General features: G+C 42.5%; 1 protein-coding gene across 3 annotated transcripts in view; it reads left to right on the top strand.

The window, feature by feature from the left end:
* Positions 1-15,429, top strand: part of unc5db (unc-5 netrin receptor Db) — a 247,011-nt gene extending 231,582 nt beyond the window's left edge. For all 3 annotated transcript variants that reach the window (XM_077240897.1, XM_077240896.1, XM_077240895.1), the window contains 5 exons: positions 3,032-3,259; positions 4,525-4,674; positions 5,985-6,149; positions 12,271-12,449; positions 13,257-15,429. In XM_077240897.1, the coding sequence (XP_077097012.1) occupies positions 3,032-3,259; positions 4,525-4,674; positions 5,985-6,149; positions 12,271-12,449; positions 13,257-13,440 (906 nt within the window). In that variant the 3' untranslated portion in view covers positions 13,441-15,429. The remainder of the gene's footprint in view (positions 1-3,031; positions 3,260-4,524; positions 4,675-5,984; positions 6,150-12,270; positions 12,450-13,256) is intronic.
* The last annotated feature ends 837 nt before the right edge of the window (positions 15,430-16,266 follow it).

Raw genomic sequence — 16,266 nt, 5'->3', positions numbered from 1 at the left:
ATGGCACACTTCATACGCACTTTCGGTCTTGTGGACTTACAATGGCTGCCGCGTACGCATGTCTGTTAAGTTCATGAGACTGTAGGGTGTCCCTTTTGTCATTTTAGGTTTCAGAAGGGTGCTCGCGAGAGTCCCCTTTGCGGTCGATAAGCGCCCACGATGCACACTTTCGCTGAGCCCGCACTGATGCGAGCTCCACAGCAAACTTCTTCCCGACAGTCAGCATCACGTCATGAAAGTGCACTCGTAGGAAGACCGCAAGTGCTTAGGGTGCCATTTGGGACAGGACCTACATCATTACCACTGTAGCCTCGCCCACTGATAGTAGTAGGTAAATAACAGACGTGATGCTAACACTAGATCGAGCAACTAAGCGATAAACATGCCTTTAAAGAGTACAAAATGTTGTGCAGTGCTAGGTTGTGGAAAAACATAGTCACTACATTGCATTTTTACTTTCACTATTGCTTTGTTACAGATCGTTTGATATGCACTGTTGCTTATGTGTACACTACATGTCTAACCACAATCACCAGTGACCAGTGATTTCTGATATATAATGATTCATATACAGTACAGTCAGATGTTCTTTGTCTCAAACTCGTTTATTGTCAGTATTCAAACCAGTGACTAAATGGTCAACTTCGCATTGTTTCTCTTATTAGGATGAAAATTATCTGATATTTAAATTGTAGGGGTGTAACTATATATCTTGACGCAATATATTGCAATACAAAAATGCAATAATTTGTATCGTTGATAGTGACAATATAATGTATAATAATGCAATGGAGGAATATTTGTGGGTCCTGATGATGTCAAATGTCTGATGTTACCCGTAAAAAGTGGCCTGCATTATTTTAAATATATCTAGTCAGTGAAAGAGTGCAAGCATATTCGTCTAAAATAATTCTGTATTTTCATCTTCAGAATCATGAATATTGTTAGTCTGGTGTCTGGTGTCAAGAATATTGATTTACATCCACAATCTAATATCAAATTTACCATTTTAATCAACAGTACATTTTTTGTTAACCTTTTATATGTCTTGGAGTATCGCAATAATATTGTATCGTGAGTTCAGGATCGTGATATGTATCGAATCGTGACATGAGGGTATCGTTACACCCCTATTAAATTGTGATTAAATTATATACAGAAAGCGATCAAAGAACGCTCCCTTTACAATCTCTGGAGCTGTCAATCAAACGGCGCAAATTTATCAGTGACTGAGTTTGGGGCTCTCGCTAAAACTCCCGTCATAATCAACAAATCTCTTATTTACATCGTGTTTGCACTGTTAGTTATGATGAAAGCATTCGTGAGAGTGCAGAAATCGAGTTGCAATGACGAGATCGCTGCATTCATGCACTCAACATGTCTGTGATCGGCTACGATCCTCATCCACTGCAACCTTTCATGCCACGGGAGTTGATCTAATATAAAGTAATGTATATAAAGCTATAGATCTAAATATAATGCTAAAATCAAAATTTTTCATGATTAGTTGAGAGCTGTAACAGTAAAAACGTGTTAAAAGTTTTAAAGAGAGATCCACATGTAATTCTTAACTATTTCAAATGCGAAGATGTTAGCCAATCACAGCAGTGGGCGTTTACTCTGAAGCCCCTTCAAACGGATTGTTTAAAATAGAGGACTAAAGTCAAGGTAGGAAAAAAATCCTGTTTAATTCTAAATTATAACAGTTTTGAAAAGTGCACCCCAAGAAACATTATATAATAATATATATATAAAATAAAAATAATTGCAGTTCATGACCCCTTAAAGCTTCAATCTTGATACGTTTTACTGGTTGCAGCATAATATGGTCTCATTTCCCATTATAAATGTACACTTTGTAGGCAACCCTTTAGCACGTGCAGTTTCTGGTGATAAGCTTGTTGGCTGATAAAGTCTGATAAGGTTAATTAACTCTAATTGCTAATGTTCCCTACAGTTTTATTGTGACAGCACGACGGCTCCATTAAAGGGATAGTTCACCCCAAAAATTAAAAATCTGTCATCATCATACACCATCATGCTGTTCCAAACCTGTATGATTTTCCCCTTTATGGAACACAAAAGGATATTTGGGTTACACTTTATTTTAAGGTGTCATTGTTAAAGTGTAATTATATAATTAAGTACTGAGTAACATTAAGCAACTACATGTACTTACTATAGGGTTAGGATAGGATTAGGATTTGCTTGAGGGTTAGTTGCATTTAATTATGCATAATTTACTGTTACTACTATGGTAATTGCATGTAACATATGTAACAAGAACACTGTAAAATAAAGTGTTAACGATATTTGTTTAAAAATGTACTGGTGGTTCTATTCCATGCATCTATGATGAATCAGGACTGAGGCTTCAAGCTTCAAAAAGGGCACAAAAGCCCTGTCATTTACTCACCCTCATGAACCTGTATGACTCTCTGCATGAAGGTGAGAAAATGGATTTTGGGTGGAAAATGTTTAACCTTTAAAGTTCATATGTTCATGCACTTTATACCAAGTTTTCATACACTATCAAAAATTCACTGAAGAAGTGACTATTTCTGTCATGACAACTCTCTGAGTGTTTGGCATGGTAATAAAAATGACAATGTTGATATGTTTGGTCTTGGCAGAATAGATCTGCTACGTTGCTGCTGCAAGGCAAGTATGGGACTTGCTACTGCCAATACATACACAACACTCTGATGTGAGCAATGCTGCTGCTGTACATGAATTACCCTTAGCAGATCTATACAGGTGGAGCTGGGGAAGGTGGAGGGTTTTCTGAAAGTGCGCTGCAACTGCTACAGCAAATGCTGACCAAGTATTTGAAGGCTGATCAGCGAGCTCACTGGCTACTGATACAGAAGGAACCAATCAGCTGTGCCCTTAGAGAAAACAGTGTGATTACAATCAGGTTGAGTTAAGGACCTATTAGCCTGCGCCATCTAGTTTCATGACAGAGCTCTCTATGTATGATTTTTTGAGCATGTCATGTTATCATAATTTGATTTCTTTCTTGGGTTCACAGGAAATAATGTCAGTAGATGATGAATCAACATCCTGCTATTGCTTGATGGACTCGCATAACTGTCATTTGTTGCTGGATCAGCCGGGCTGTTATGCACTGGTGGGGGAACCCGTCACTGATGCCGCCATAAAGAGACTAAGAATTGCTGTGTTCGGCAGCATGGAGACCTCCTCCATGGACTACAACCTACGAGTGCACTGTGTAGATGACACACCACATGCCTTTCAGGTGAGAGCTGCACAGTCAACATATGCTCCCATTACTCAAATAGAGAGCAACAGTTGGGTTCAGGAAGTACAAATCCCATTTCATTTTCTCCATAGTGGAATTGATTTTTAACAATTCTAACTTATAAACTGATATATGTCAGGGTTCCGATGGATCATTAAAAAGTCTTAATAGTCTAAAATTTGAATCTCCTGATTTCAAGGCCATTAAAATGTCTTAAATATGTGTATTTATTGTTAATTTCTTGTTAATATTTGTGACTTTAAATTAATAGTTTTATATGTTTCCATCATTTTAATTTGTCATTAACCATGCTTCTTGGGATTGTAGTTTTTTCCCTTATTAAAGAATAATACATTCAAAATTAAAAATATGTTACAAATACACAGTCTTGTACATATGTATTTTTTGGAATACTTTTTTGTTTCAAATCATAGTTTAAATGTAAATCTGTGGTGCATCGCAATATTGTAGTAAATGTAGACTGCATGTGCAGTGGGATCCAAAAGTTTGATTAAACTAGTAATAATGTGAGTTTGGAGTTATTATAGTTCATTTGTGTAATCAGAATGACCGAAATGGTCAGTGCTATTTTCAAACAAGCACACACAGAGGATACAAAAGTAAAAGTCAATTACTGTTTTCTTGCACGAGTGCTCAGACTTCTGTGTGCTCAAACATTCACACACACACACACACACACACACACACACACACACACACACACACACACACACACACACACACACACACACACACACACACACACACACACACACACACACACACACACACACACAAAGAGAACACTTATCTCTGCAATGCAATGACACACAAAGACGTTTTGACAGATGAACACTGCCATGCTTGAAATCAAAGAAGCCAGTAATCAATTTAAATTCAATTTTCCTTTCAAAGCTTTAACCAACGCTTTGTTTGAAAGCACTTTTTTATATTTCTGAATGTTTATTAGCTGTCGAGCTTTTGTTCCCTCCAGAGATTGTACTTTTTTTAGCTACTCGAAATCAACTTCAGATAATATTTGTTATATTGAATTTTAACCACAATGTGTAAGTGCTTGAGCCTTTTTAGCCATTATAAGTTCTCTTCTGAACTGCATAAACATTCAGCACATTCTAAACAGATTAGCCACAGTACTGTGGTTCTAGGTTGTCAAATCTATCCACATTTTCGTTCTGTACCACTCTCTGCCCTTCCCTATGTGTTCTCACTTTATTTTTCTTGTACCTCCATTTTTTCCAAAGGGAGTGGTCACTGCTGAAACCAGCAGAGGAGGACAACTACTAGAGGAGCCCAAGACCCTGTTCTTCAAAGGAAACTGTCTCAGTCTACAGGTGTCCATCCAGGATATCCCTCAGTTTCTGTGGAGCATCAAACCCTTCACCACCTGTCAGGTAACATAGTAATATTAGTAAGCTACCGTACTAGTACCAGTGCTGTTATGTGCCATAGGCAGCTGCCTACACAATTGCATTGCAGACATCATTCCCGAGAAGGGTCTGTCGGCATCCCGCAGTGCTATAAACCACGCCCCCACGAGTTACGCCTCCTGCAAAGAAACAAGCGTGGATTTCATTAACTGAAACAATCTTTTCCAGAAAATGTATTTCATGTTTTATGTATGAAATGTTAATTTATATTGCTTTCGAATCTTATGCAGTAAGAAATAACAGCTATTATTAAAACGTAAAATAAATTATACAATCGAACACAGACCTATGGTAATCATAGCTATAAACCTACCTTTAACCCTACCCCTTCAATAAAATTATAAATTACTGTAGAAGTTCATAAATAAAATACTTTAAAAACGGAGGAAAAACAAACAGGATGAATTACGGTGTCTGCTGATCAGTGTAATATGATATGTATGCCTGATCACTAAGTGGTGATTGTGAACCTTTAAAAAGCTAGGAAAGTGAAGTAGAAGAAGAGTGCTACTATCATCGATTCTAGTGGAAGGTGCTAACTGGCTGTTTCATTGTAGGGGGTGTAACTTGTTGAGTTTCCGATTTCTGAACACTTTGAGATCGCAGGAATAGTTACAATATACATACAATATACATATACAATATGAGGTAAGTTCTTTCAACCCTGAAGAATTAAACTGTCCTATCTTGCATACAAATACAGTGATAAGACTGGTTCTAGGTTCATGCCATTGATCAGTTCAGGAGTGATTCTGTCTCCTGGAACATGCTTTTATATGCATGCTTGAGGGAGAAATTAATCCCCGCATTAAGGTATCCCATCAAGCATTTATTCTGCTCAGGGTTCCTATCACTGTTGACATTAGAGCATCTCACAGGTCATTTCAATATGCAAGGCTAGAGAAACGGTGCAGGAGAGGTCAAGGACACTCCCTGCAGACGTGCTGCTTCACGGAAATTGATAATTCATCAAAGGCAATTGCTTTCTCTTCCCCTGCCCTGCTCCCAGATTCTGTGTGTTGTACATACCCCAGCAGTGACCCCTATCATCGGAATTAACAGGGATTAGAGTTTGTGTCTCTTTTGTTCTGACGGTCTCATAGACGAGTCTCTTAACACGCATGCTTCCACGTTTTTCATGGATCAGGTGCTTTTCCTGACTCAGCTCTCTGATCTCTCTCTCTCTCTCTCTCTCTCTCTCTCTCTCTCTCTCTCTCTCTCTCTCTCTCTCTTCTTCTCTTCATTCCTGGTGTCCTCATCCCGCTCTGCTGCAGGAATTCTCCTTCACCCAAGTGTGGTATAGTAACCAGCAGCCTGTGCACTGTGCCTTCTCGCTGCAGAGACATAGCGCCTCAACCACCCAGCTGTCCTGCAAGATCAGTGTGCGGCAGGTCAAAGGTCATGAGCAGCTCCTGCAGGTCTACTCATCAGTGGGAGAGGTCAGATTCACTCTGATGTCATCTCTGTCACTATTTACTCAGCCTCATGTTTATTTTTTTACTGTTGATCAAAAAAGAAGAGTCTCTTCCAAACAATGACAGCTTACTGTAACAGGCTGTCAAGCTCCAAAAAAATATTTACTGATTTTTCACCTTCGCTGCATGCAGCTCTCAAGTCAAATATGCTGCATGTACACTCTTAAAAATAAAGGTTGTTTGTTGGCATCTATCGTTCAATGAAGAAATTTTGACATCCATGGAACCTTTCACCTGTGCAAAAGGTGGAAAAAGGTTCTTTAAGATTATTAAAATGTTCTTCAGACTAAGAAAATAATGGTTATTTTAAGAACTGTTTTTGGGAAACCCAATATAGTACTTTTATGGCATTGCTGCAAAAACTTAGTTTTGGAATATTGTGTATTTGGTTTTAGAGTCACAGCAGAGGTAAAGATCAATGTGAATAATGACTTAAATTTCAGTTTAAATTCATTCAGAACTGTAGAAGACTTGGGATATAGCGCACATAAGTCATCTGGACTGCTTTTTTGTCCTTTTTAGGGCTTAACAGCCCATACTGAACGTTGTTGCATTGACATTTTTTTTTTTTTTTTACAAATCTTTAGAAATTCTTTTGTACAGGTTTGAAATGACAAATATAGTTAAATTAGTTAATACCAATAATAAAATAAAGAAATATTGAAAGAGTTTTTGCTTTAATTTACTATTCTTTTAAAAATGTGGGTCTTTCACTACATGGGGAAAATATATTATAAACCTTTTCTAGTGTGTCAGTGGTTTTTCAAGCCCCTTTGTAGATGAACACAAATGCATGATAACGTCTCGGTTACGTATGTAACCCTAGTTCCCTGATAGGGAACGAGACGCTGCGTCAAACGCTGTGGGAACGCCCCTGCGTTGTGCGTCATGAAGCACGTATGGAATCAGCCCAATGGAGAGATGGAACGTCATAGGCGGGTGACGTCATCGACCAGGAAACTATAAAGCACCCCATAAACACAAGCGCAACAGCTTCTGATAGGCCCGAAGGAAGCGCTAGCGGGAATGCCGGGAGTATGTTGGAATGACGCAGCGTCTCGTTCCCTATCAGGGAACTAGGGTTACATACGTAACCGAGACGTTCCCTTTCAAGGGAACTCGAGCTGCGTCAAACGCTGTGGGAACGCTAATACCCACGTCGCCATAGGACCAAGTGACCGCCATGTGAGAACTAGCGCACAGAGGACGAGAGCACCTGTGCCCCAGGGGTAGAACTTAAGTCTAGGTCGTAGAACTTAATGAAAGTATGCGGTGAAGACCATCCAGCCGCATCACAAATGTCACTGAGGGAAACTCCTGACAGTAAGGCTTTAGAAGCCGCCATACTCCTGGTAGAGTGGCCTTGTACAGCCAAAGGTGAAGGCTGACCAGCCGACTCATAGGCAAGTGAGATAGCCTCGACCACCCACTTGCTCATTCTCTGTTTAGACGCTGGACACCCCTTCTTGGGTGGCCCAAAGCACACAAATAGTTGTTCTGACTTCCTCCACAGGGCAGTTCTGTGGACGTAGGCGTCTAACGCCCTAACAGGGCAGAGTAAATTAAGTTTCTCCTGGTCGGACGACAGAAATGGAGGAGGACAAAAGGCCTGCAGAACTGTAGGTCTAACAACATTAGTAGGGACCTTGGGAACGTAACCTGGTCTAGGATGCAGGAAAGCCTTAACCATGCCAGGCGAAAATTCCAGGCACGAGGGTGAAACCGACAGAGCCTGCAAATCTCCGATTCTCTTTAGTGAGGAGATAGCAAGAAGAAAGATAGTCTTAAACGTGAGAAACTTCTCAGGAACTTCTTCGATAGGTTCAAGAGGAGGTAGGGAAAGACCTTCTAATACGATGGCCACATCCCAGGCCGGCACCCTCGTACGAACTGCTGGCCTCAGCCTCAGTGTGCCACGAAGGAAACGAGTTATAAGCGGGTGTCTCCCAAGAGAAACTCCACTGAAAGGGACGTGGTAAGCAGCCAGTGCCGCCACATACACCTTTAGTGTGGAGGGGGATAGCCCTGTGGAGAAGCGCTCCTGCAGGAATTCCAGCACTGCACCCACTGGGCAGTTAACTGGGTCCTGCAGGTGCTCTCCACACCAAGAAGTGAAGAGTTTCCACTTCAAGGCATAAAGCTTCCTCGTGGATGGAGCTCTGGAGTGAAGAATGGTCTCAACAACCTCGGTTGAGAGACCAAAGTTCATGAGCTGGGCCCCCTCAGAGGCCAAGCCCACAATACTGGGCGGGGGTGAAATATCATGCTGCCCGCCTGAGAGAGTAGATCCCTCCTGACAAGGGAGAGCCGTCCAGGAGAGAAATCAGGTCCGCAAACCATACTCGGGCCGGCCAGAACGGGGCTACTAATAGTAGGCTGACCCCGTCCCGGCGAACCCTCTCCAGAACTCCAGGTAGCAGAGCAATCGGGGGAAATGCGAACAGACGTGACCTCGGCCACAGCTGCACCATAGCGCCAACCCCAGAGGGGCTGGATGGCTGATGGAAAACCACAGATGACAATGCGTGGTCTCCTTGGAAGCGAATAGGTCCACCTCGGCGCGACCGAAACTCAACCAAAGGAGCTCCACCACCTCGGGATGGAGTCTCCAATCCCCCGGCCTCAGCCCCTGTCTCGACAGGGAGTCTGCTACCACATTCAAATACCCAGGAAGATACATTGCTCTCAGAAATAGTAACCTCCCTTGGGACCACACGAGGATCTGACGGGCCAACTTGTAAAGCCGGCGAAACCGCAAGCCCCCCTGATGATTTATATAAGAGACCACCGACGTGTTGTCTGACTGAACTAACACATGATGACCTCTCAGGTCTGCTAGGAAGTGTTTCAGAGCCTGGAACACCGCCAACATCTCTAGACAATTTATAAGCCGTGATAGATGATGGTCCTGCGACAGCCCTTGGGCTGGACGAGCACTCGTGACCGCCCCCCACCCTGTGAGGGAAGCATCCGTCGTTAGCGTTACGCAATGACAAAGAGCCCCCAACACAGGCCCTTTGAATAGGAACCAAGTTTGTTTCCACATGACCAGAGTACGAAGGCAGCGCCGCGTGACTTTGACCGTGCGGAGCGGATTTCCCCTCGGGGAGAATCCCTTGGTCCTGAGCCACCACTGTAGCGATCTCATGTACAACAGGCCGCAAGGTATAACGTCGGACGCTGCTGCCATCAGACCCGACAGTCTCTAAAACTGTTTTACAGTAAGTAGCTGGCCTAGCTTTACTTGTTTCACAGCTGAGAGAATCGAAACGATGCGGGTCGGAGCGAGTCGCGCCTGCATCGAAACCGAAACCCAAACGACACCCAGAAAAGTGGTCTTCTGAGGAGATAATACACTTTTCTTTGCGTTCAGCCTCAACCCCAACTTCCTGATATGAACGAGAACGACATCTCAATGTCGAACCGCCATCTGCTATGTCTGAGCTGAAATCAACCAATCGTTGATGTAATTGAGGACACGAACACCCTGAAGCCTCAGGGGCACTAGTGCTGCGTCCATGCATTTCGTGAAAGTGCGGGGAGATAAAGCTAGGCCAAACGGAAGAACCTTGTGCTGGTACACTTCGCCCCCGAAGGCGAACCTCAGGAACTTCCTGTGTTGTGAAAGGATGGAAATGTGGAAGTACGCGTCCCTTAGATCTATCGTGACAGACCAGTCCTCGGATCTGATTTGTGACACGATCTGCTTGATAGTGAGCATCTTGAATTTTGGCTTCCCTACCGAGCGATTCAATAGGCGCAGGTCTAAAATTTGACGCAACCCCCCATCCTATTTTGGAACGATGAAATATCGGCTGTAATAGCCTGACTCCACACTGGGAGGAGGAACCCGTTCTATAGCCTCCTTTTGAAGGAGTGCTTTCACCTCTTGTTCCATAACCAGAGCCTGCTCGGGGCCCACCACTGTAGGCAGAACCCCTCTGAATCTTGGTGGACGACACCTGAATTGGATAGCATAATCCCTTTCTATTGTCTGCAGGACCCAATGAGATATTGTTGGAAGGCTTTTCCACTCTGCCAGAAATTCTACTAAGGGTACCAGTCTCTCGAGACTGGCCTTTGGTGTAACTTGAGCAGCAAACGCAGCGCCCTGTAACTGCACAACGGCAGGGAACAACTGGTCTAACCCCCATCTGAAACCCTCCTCAGAGGGAGCGAGCGTCCCTCAGGAAATCGCTCGCTGGGACCATCTGTGCTCCGGCATGAAGGTGGGGTCGGCAGAACGGGCCCCTGAGGGCACCAAGGAAGAATGGGCACGGTAGAAAGAGGTGAACACCTTTCCGCCTCGGTGGGGACCACCCTCAGTGTCCTGCACGCCGTGGCGCCAGGACTTCTTCTTGGCCGAAGCCTTCTTAGCTAATATAACTGTCCTCAGATCAGTTCTATTACTGGGAGATTTCGGCTGAGAGTGCCGCGGCTGAGCCCACTGTCCAGCAGGGGGAGCACGAGACGCGACACTCTGCTTCAGCGACCTATATGATGAGCTTGCAGACGGCCGGGGCTGCTCCCGCCCAGCAGCCCCAGGGACATGAATTTTTAAAGGGAGAAATTTCTTAAAAGCTGTTGTTTGCTTTTCCTTCTCCTGGAATTTATCGATGACAGAATTTACAGCATCGCCAAATAAACCCAGGGGGGAGAGAGGAGTGTCTAAAAGGAAAGCTTTTTCCTTTTCTTTTATATTTGTCTGATTTAACCACAGACGTCTTTCTGCGGCCACCAGAGCTGCCATAGATCGACCCACTGGCTTGGCCGACTCTCTGGTTGCGCGCAGGGATAAATCAGCAGTTCGCAAACCACGTCAGCACTGACCTCCTCACTCTCACTCACGTCCCTCAGCAGGTCAGCCTGGTATGCCTGCATAATAGACATAGTATGCAGACATGACGCAGCCTGACCCGCCGCCGAATACGCTTTACCCATAAAAACCGAAATATTTCTAAGAGGCTTGGTGGGTATTGCCGGTGACTTAACAGATGACGCAGCCTCGAGGGAGAGAAAATTCGCAAGCGCCTCTTCCACGCGAGGCATAGCCGAATAACCATATGATTTTGCCCCCACAATATTAGAATATGTTGAAGTCTGGGGACTAAACACTCTATATGACACCGGTTTTTTCCACGATTTCGACACCTCAGTGTGGAGATCGGGAAAAAACAGCAAGCACCGGCGTGGAGGTTGCACTCGTGATGGCAAAAATTTCTCATCTAATTTTGATTTAGAAACAGACTCCTGTCTAGTGACTGGCCACACAATGCTGAGTTTTTATACAGCTCTTGTTAATACCTCCACTAGCTCATCACTTTCGGGAGTGTAAGGTGGCGAATCCTCCTCATCTCCCTCATTTATAACTGGTGCCTCAGCCCGAGCTGAAGAAACCGCAGCGCGTGCTTCCGAACACGGGACTGAGGTACTGGATCTCACAGGTGAAGGGAGAGATAAGGCAGAGCCCGTCTCTAACCCCGCTGAGAGATCCATCTGCGATCCCCACGATACGCGTCGTCGCTCTGCCTCGGCAAGAGCGGGACCCGAACCGCGGGGAGCACGCACCGAACCGCTCTCCTCGAAGAGCGCCCGGCGGGAGCGGAGCGTCCTTAATGGCAGACGCTCGCAATGCTCACAATCAGCTCCCTCGAGAGCTGACTGGGCATGCTGCACTCCCAAACAAACAACACAAAGAACGTGTGTATCCCCACTCGTAAAATAACGCGAGCAGGGAGGGACACACTTCCTAAACTGCTGTTTGTTCGCCATACCTCTCTTAATATATATATAAATATATAAATTGTTTGTGTGGTGCAGAGTATGTAAAGACAGACAATATTCACACAGGGACAGATTCACATATAGCGCGACTGAAGGCACAGAAAGCTGTTGCGCTTGTGTTTATGGGGTGCTTTATAGTTTCCTGGTCGATGACGTCACCCGCCTATGACGTTCCATCTCTCCATTGGGCTGATTCCATACGTGCTTCATGACGCACAACGCAGGGGCGTTCCCACAGTGTTTGACGCAGCTCGAGTTCCCTTGAAAGGGAAATAAAGTTTTTTTTGTTTGTTTTTTTCAGAGTGAGAAAGAGACGGTCCCATTTTTTATGCAGGCAGATTGCACGGTGACATCAGAGACAGGGGCCAAAGCCTTCAAAATCCCCCTGTCCATACGTCAGCGGATATGCACCACCTTCGATACTGCCAACGCCAAGGGCAAGGACTGGCAGCTCTTAGCTCAGAAACTCCACATTCAAAGGTGAGCGCTGGAGAGATGTAGCCAAGGCAACAGGACTGATTGAAACTTATTGCGGCAGTGCTCACTTTGTTAACAATGCACTTGAATAATAAGCTGAGACTGCGCTCCACTTTGCTCGATCATTTCACTCAGAACCCATACTTTTCATCCTTATTGAATTCGGTTTCTGCAAAGATTAGAAATTAAAGAACCACTTGAGATTGGAGAGATCAGAGCCACCTTCCCTTTATCTATAAAGCGCTTGTATGACATATTGATGCTGATATTTATTTCTGTGTAGATGATCTACGAGCTGAAACCCTTAACTTTCCTTTAAAATCTGAATGATTTATTTGTCAGTTGCGTCTTTTTTAACAAGACTTGCAACCAAGTAACTCCACAAAAGTAAACCATGCAAATAAAAAGAGAACAGAGCAATTGAAGACGACTTCATTCTCCCTGGTACTACTAATACTTTAATGCGTCATTTATAAGAACAGTTCTGAAGATATGAACTGGTATTACAGCTCTGTAAATTGTGCCATTTAAAATAATCAAATAACAATTCAGATCCCCCCCTCCAAAGTAAGCATTATGTTATCTTTTCTTGAACCAATGCTGTGCTATATGACCATGTGAGTTTGGAATTATATTACAACACTGCCATCTACTGGCACTTTACATGTGACAGTGCACACGTCATGTATTTATTTAACCTGTTGTCCCTAATAAAACAATAGAAGGAGAGTAGGTTGACACTCAAAATATGCTCTTGCTATGTACTAACATTTTCTTCTATTGTGAAACCTCCATTTCCTTCCTGCACAGGAACCTGTCCTACTTTACCAAGCAGAAGAGTCCCTCTGCTGTCATTCTCAGTCTCTGGGAGGCCAGGCATCAGGACAGTGGAGATCTTGATTCACTTGCAAGTGCTTTGGAGGAGATTGGAAAGATCCACTGTAAAAGTCTGCCTCAGAGTCCAGATGAGAAAGAAACAGACTTTACGTTTTGAGGGACTATTGAAGACTACACTTATTCCACCAGGTGCAATTCGCCAGCATCTTCAACCAGCTAAGGTTTCCGGGCTGAGAGAAGCCTGGGACAGGAGGCGACCAATCAGACAGTTTCACGTATCTGACCATGTGCAAAGTTGTACATGTGCAAGTTGTCATGAATTCGGCACAGATTCAACAGCTTCAAAATGCTATTCTCGAAGCAAACATCACAGTGCCAATCCATCACATCTTACATGAAATTCCACCTCAGCCTTTCTTTGGTGTTCATGGTTTTTTTTTTTTATTGCGAGGGATTTGATTGGTGGCTTGGCTGGGATTTTCTTGAGCATTTCCTTAATCTTTTCCTATTTCTCCAACAGTGTTCCAGAGTTCCGCAGTATTTATATTCCTTCTGCATGTTACTACCGATGTGTGCTTTGTTTGCACTATATGATGTTTAGAGAAGGGAAGATAAGGAAATGCACTCCTGTAAACACATTGTGATCGTGGCTCACTCTGTTCTTTTATTTCTGTTGTTGTTTTATTGTCATTTTGCCGTCTTAATGAGATCTGTTGAGGAATAATTATGAATAATATATGGTGATATAAAGATTCTGACTTTTTTTCAGCTATGAGAGTTATACAGGTTAGGGGGTAAAAATCAATTACGTTTTTCCCTCCGAAGACCTAAAAGCATAACCCCATCACACATGCTTAAATGCATTACTCTGTTCATGTGAGCGTATGTAGTCATCAGGAGCGGTATCATGCCTTTTTTGGAAAGCATCAGGCCTGAGACTAATATTGACCTGAAGAAGCATTTACTCAGGCCATGCAACGGCAGCACATACCTTTTGTTAACATTTGAAGCTTTCTTTTGAAATGCAGCTGAAAAGGAAGAGCTCCAAGAGACCTCTCTAAAATTAGCCTCTCTTATCTCCTCTGACCAAATTCCACCGTGCAGTGAGAAATACAATGGGGGAACACGGGCCGGTGAGCAGAGAGAGTTATAATTAAGGTCTGATAAAAGGAAAGGAGCTATGTGGAAAAATGCTGTCAGAATCGAAGGAAAAAAAGTTGTGTCCTCCTTTTCCAAGTCATCTACTTCATTAACCTTCTCTCTCAAACGGAAATGCCTCCAAGAGCTCATTTTACTTGGTTTTTAGTTTTAGACACTACAATGCTCACCACTGCTTATACTGGATATTATTTTTTATATTTTAATTGTAGTTTTAACATAATTTTTTTTGAAGCATTTAACAAATCTGATCAGCACTGAGATCAGTAGCCCGTTTGACGTATTTAGACGCTGCTAAACCACCAGTTGTCCACATAACTATCAAATATATTAAATTCTTTATTTTATTACCAAATTTGCCGTCACCCCCACTAAAATCTAATTTAAACACATTGTGTCATCATTTTTATGAATTTGAAAGAAAATTGTTTTTGTGCTCATTAAACTTTATTCAAGTTCATATATATTTCCAAATTATGGAACATGACGTTAAGCTTCAAGTACAGAAATAATTCTAGCAAAAAAAAAAATCTAGAAATGCCTATCAAACCAAACTTTAGCAAAAACTTTCAAAAAAAAACCTTATTTTGCCCTATTTGATAAACTAGTACAAAGCCTTCAAATGGTAAAGTTAATAATCCGTCCCACATTCATGTTATATTTAGGCCTTTGCTTCAAATTATGATTCTTGTGCCTTGTATAACTTCTGTAAAGGGTGAATGTTGTACAGGTTCTTAAGATGGTTCTGAATCATGCAAATGTACTGTAAAATATCAGTTTTAAAAAAACAACACTATATTACACTGATATGCAGGGGTCAAGAGCTTTTCTAGTGCTAAATATACTTGTTTGGTATCGCCAGGCCAGCTTTGTGGTTAATTGTATCTATGATTATGAACATTTTGGATGTTTTCTGTACAGTAGAGTTTGCGGATGTATATGCAGTCTTTTGGAAATAAATGTACAGCGAAAGAGAGCTGCAACTCTAGCAAACATGCCACATGTCTTTATTCTCTTTCCATGTGCGGATGATTTTCTGTTAGTGTCAGGCAGATAATGTAATATGCCTGTCCATTTCTGTGCCTTACAAAAACGGCATAGGACGTTTGCATTGTTCTGCAACTTGTTCCTCTTCATCAGAGCAAATTTAGTTCTTAAAAATTTAATTAATATCCTGGGCTCGTATTCATAAAGATTCCAAGAATCCTCTCAGAAAACTCTTAATTTAGCTTAAAATCTTTTACGTAGGAGTCTTAGCTTAAGAGCGATTCGGGACCGATCTGAGAGCAACTCTGAGTAAGGAAAAGACAAAAACTCTCTTCATCTTAGTGAGGAGGCGGGGCTGACCCCGTTGCTATGTATGACACAATGTTTTGAAGACTGTGATTGGTTGGTTGTCCAAGAAGGGAAAAAAGAGTGATTTTAAGTATAGGGTCTATTCTAAGCCTTCACTTTGAAATTACATGCGTAATTTTGTTCTATTTGACCATTCTCATACACACACACACACACACATTATATTTGTGTATATAAATCCTTTTTTTTATTTACCATACTGTTAATTTCCTATAAGGTATTTGATTGGATTAGAATGATAAAAATTGTTCCACTGTCTATTTAAGTGGTGGTTTGAATGTTGGTTTTAATGTAGCAAACATGGAATAAAAAACAAGAAGAACAAGAAAGCTCAACTGTACAGAGGAACAGTGTTCACTGTGAGCCCATTTAGTGGATGAACATAAGGCCATCCTTAAAGGAAAATCAGGCCGGGTGTCACAGCACAGAAGCAGACGTGGGAGTTTATAGCGGTTAATATTAAATTATT

Source organism: Siphateles boraxobius, unplaced genomic scaffold (genome assembly GCF_051911475.1).
Source record: "Siphateles boraxobius isolate OS27281-9 unplaced genomic scaffold, OSU_SipBor_1 24, whole genome shotgun sequence".
Taxonomy (NCBI): domain Eukaryota; kingdom Metazoa; phylum Chordata; class Actinopteri; order Cypriniformes; family Leuciscidae; genus Siphateles; species Siphateles boraxobius.
The sequence above is the reverse complement of the archived record's forward strand: the minus strand, read 5'-3'. Positions and strand labels throughout refer to the sequence as shown.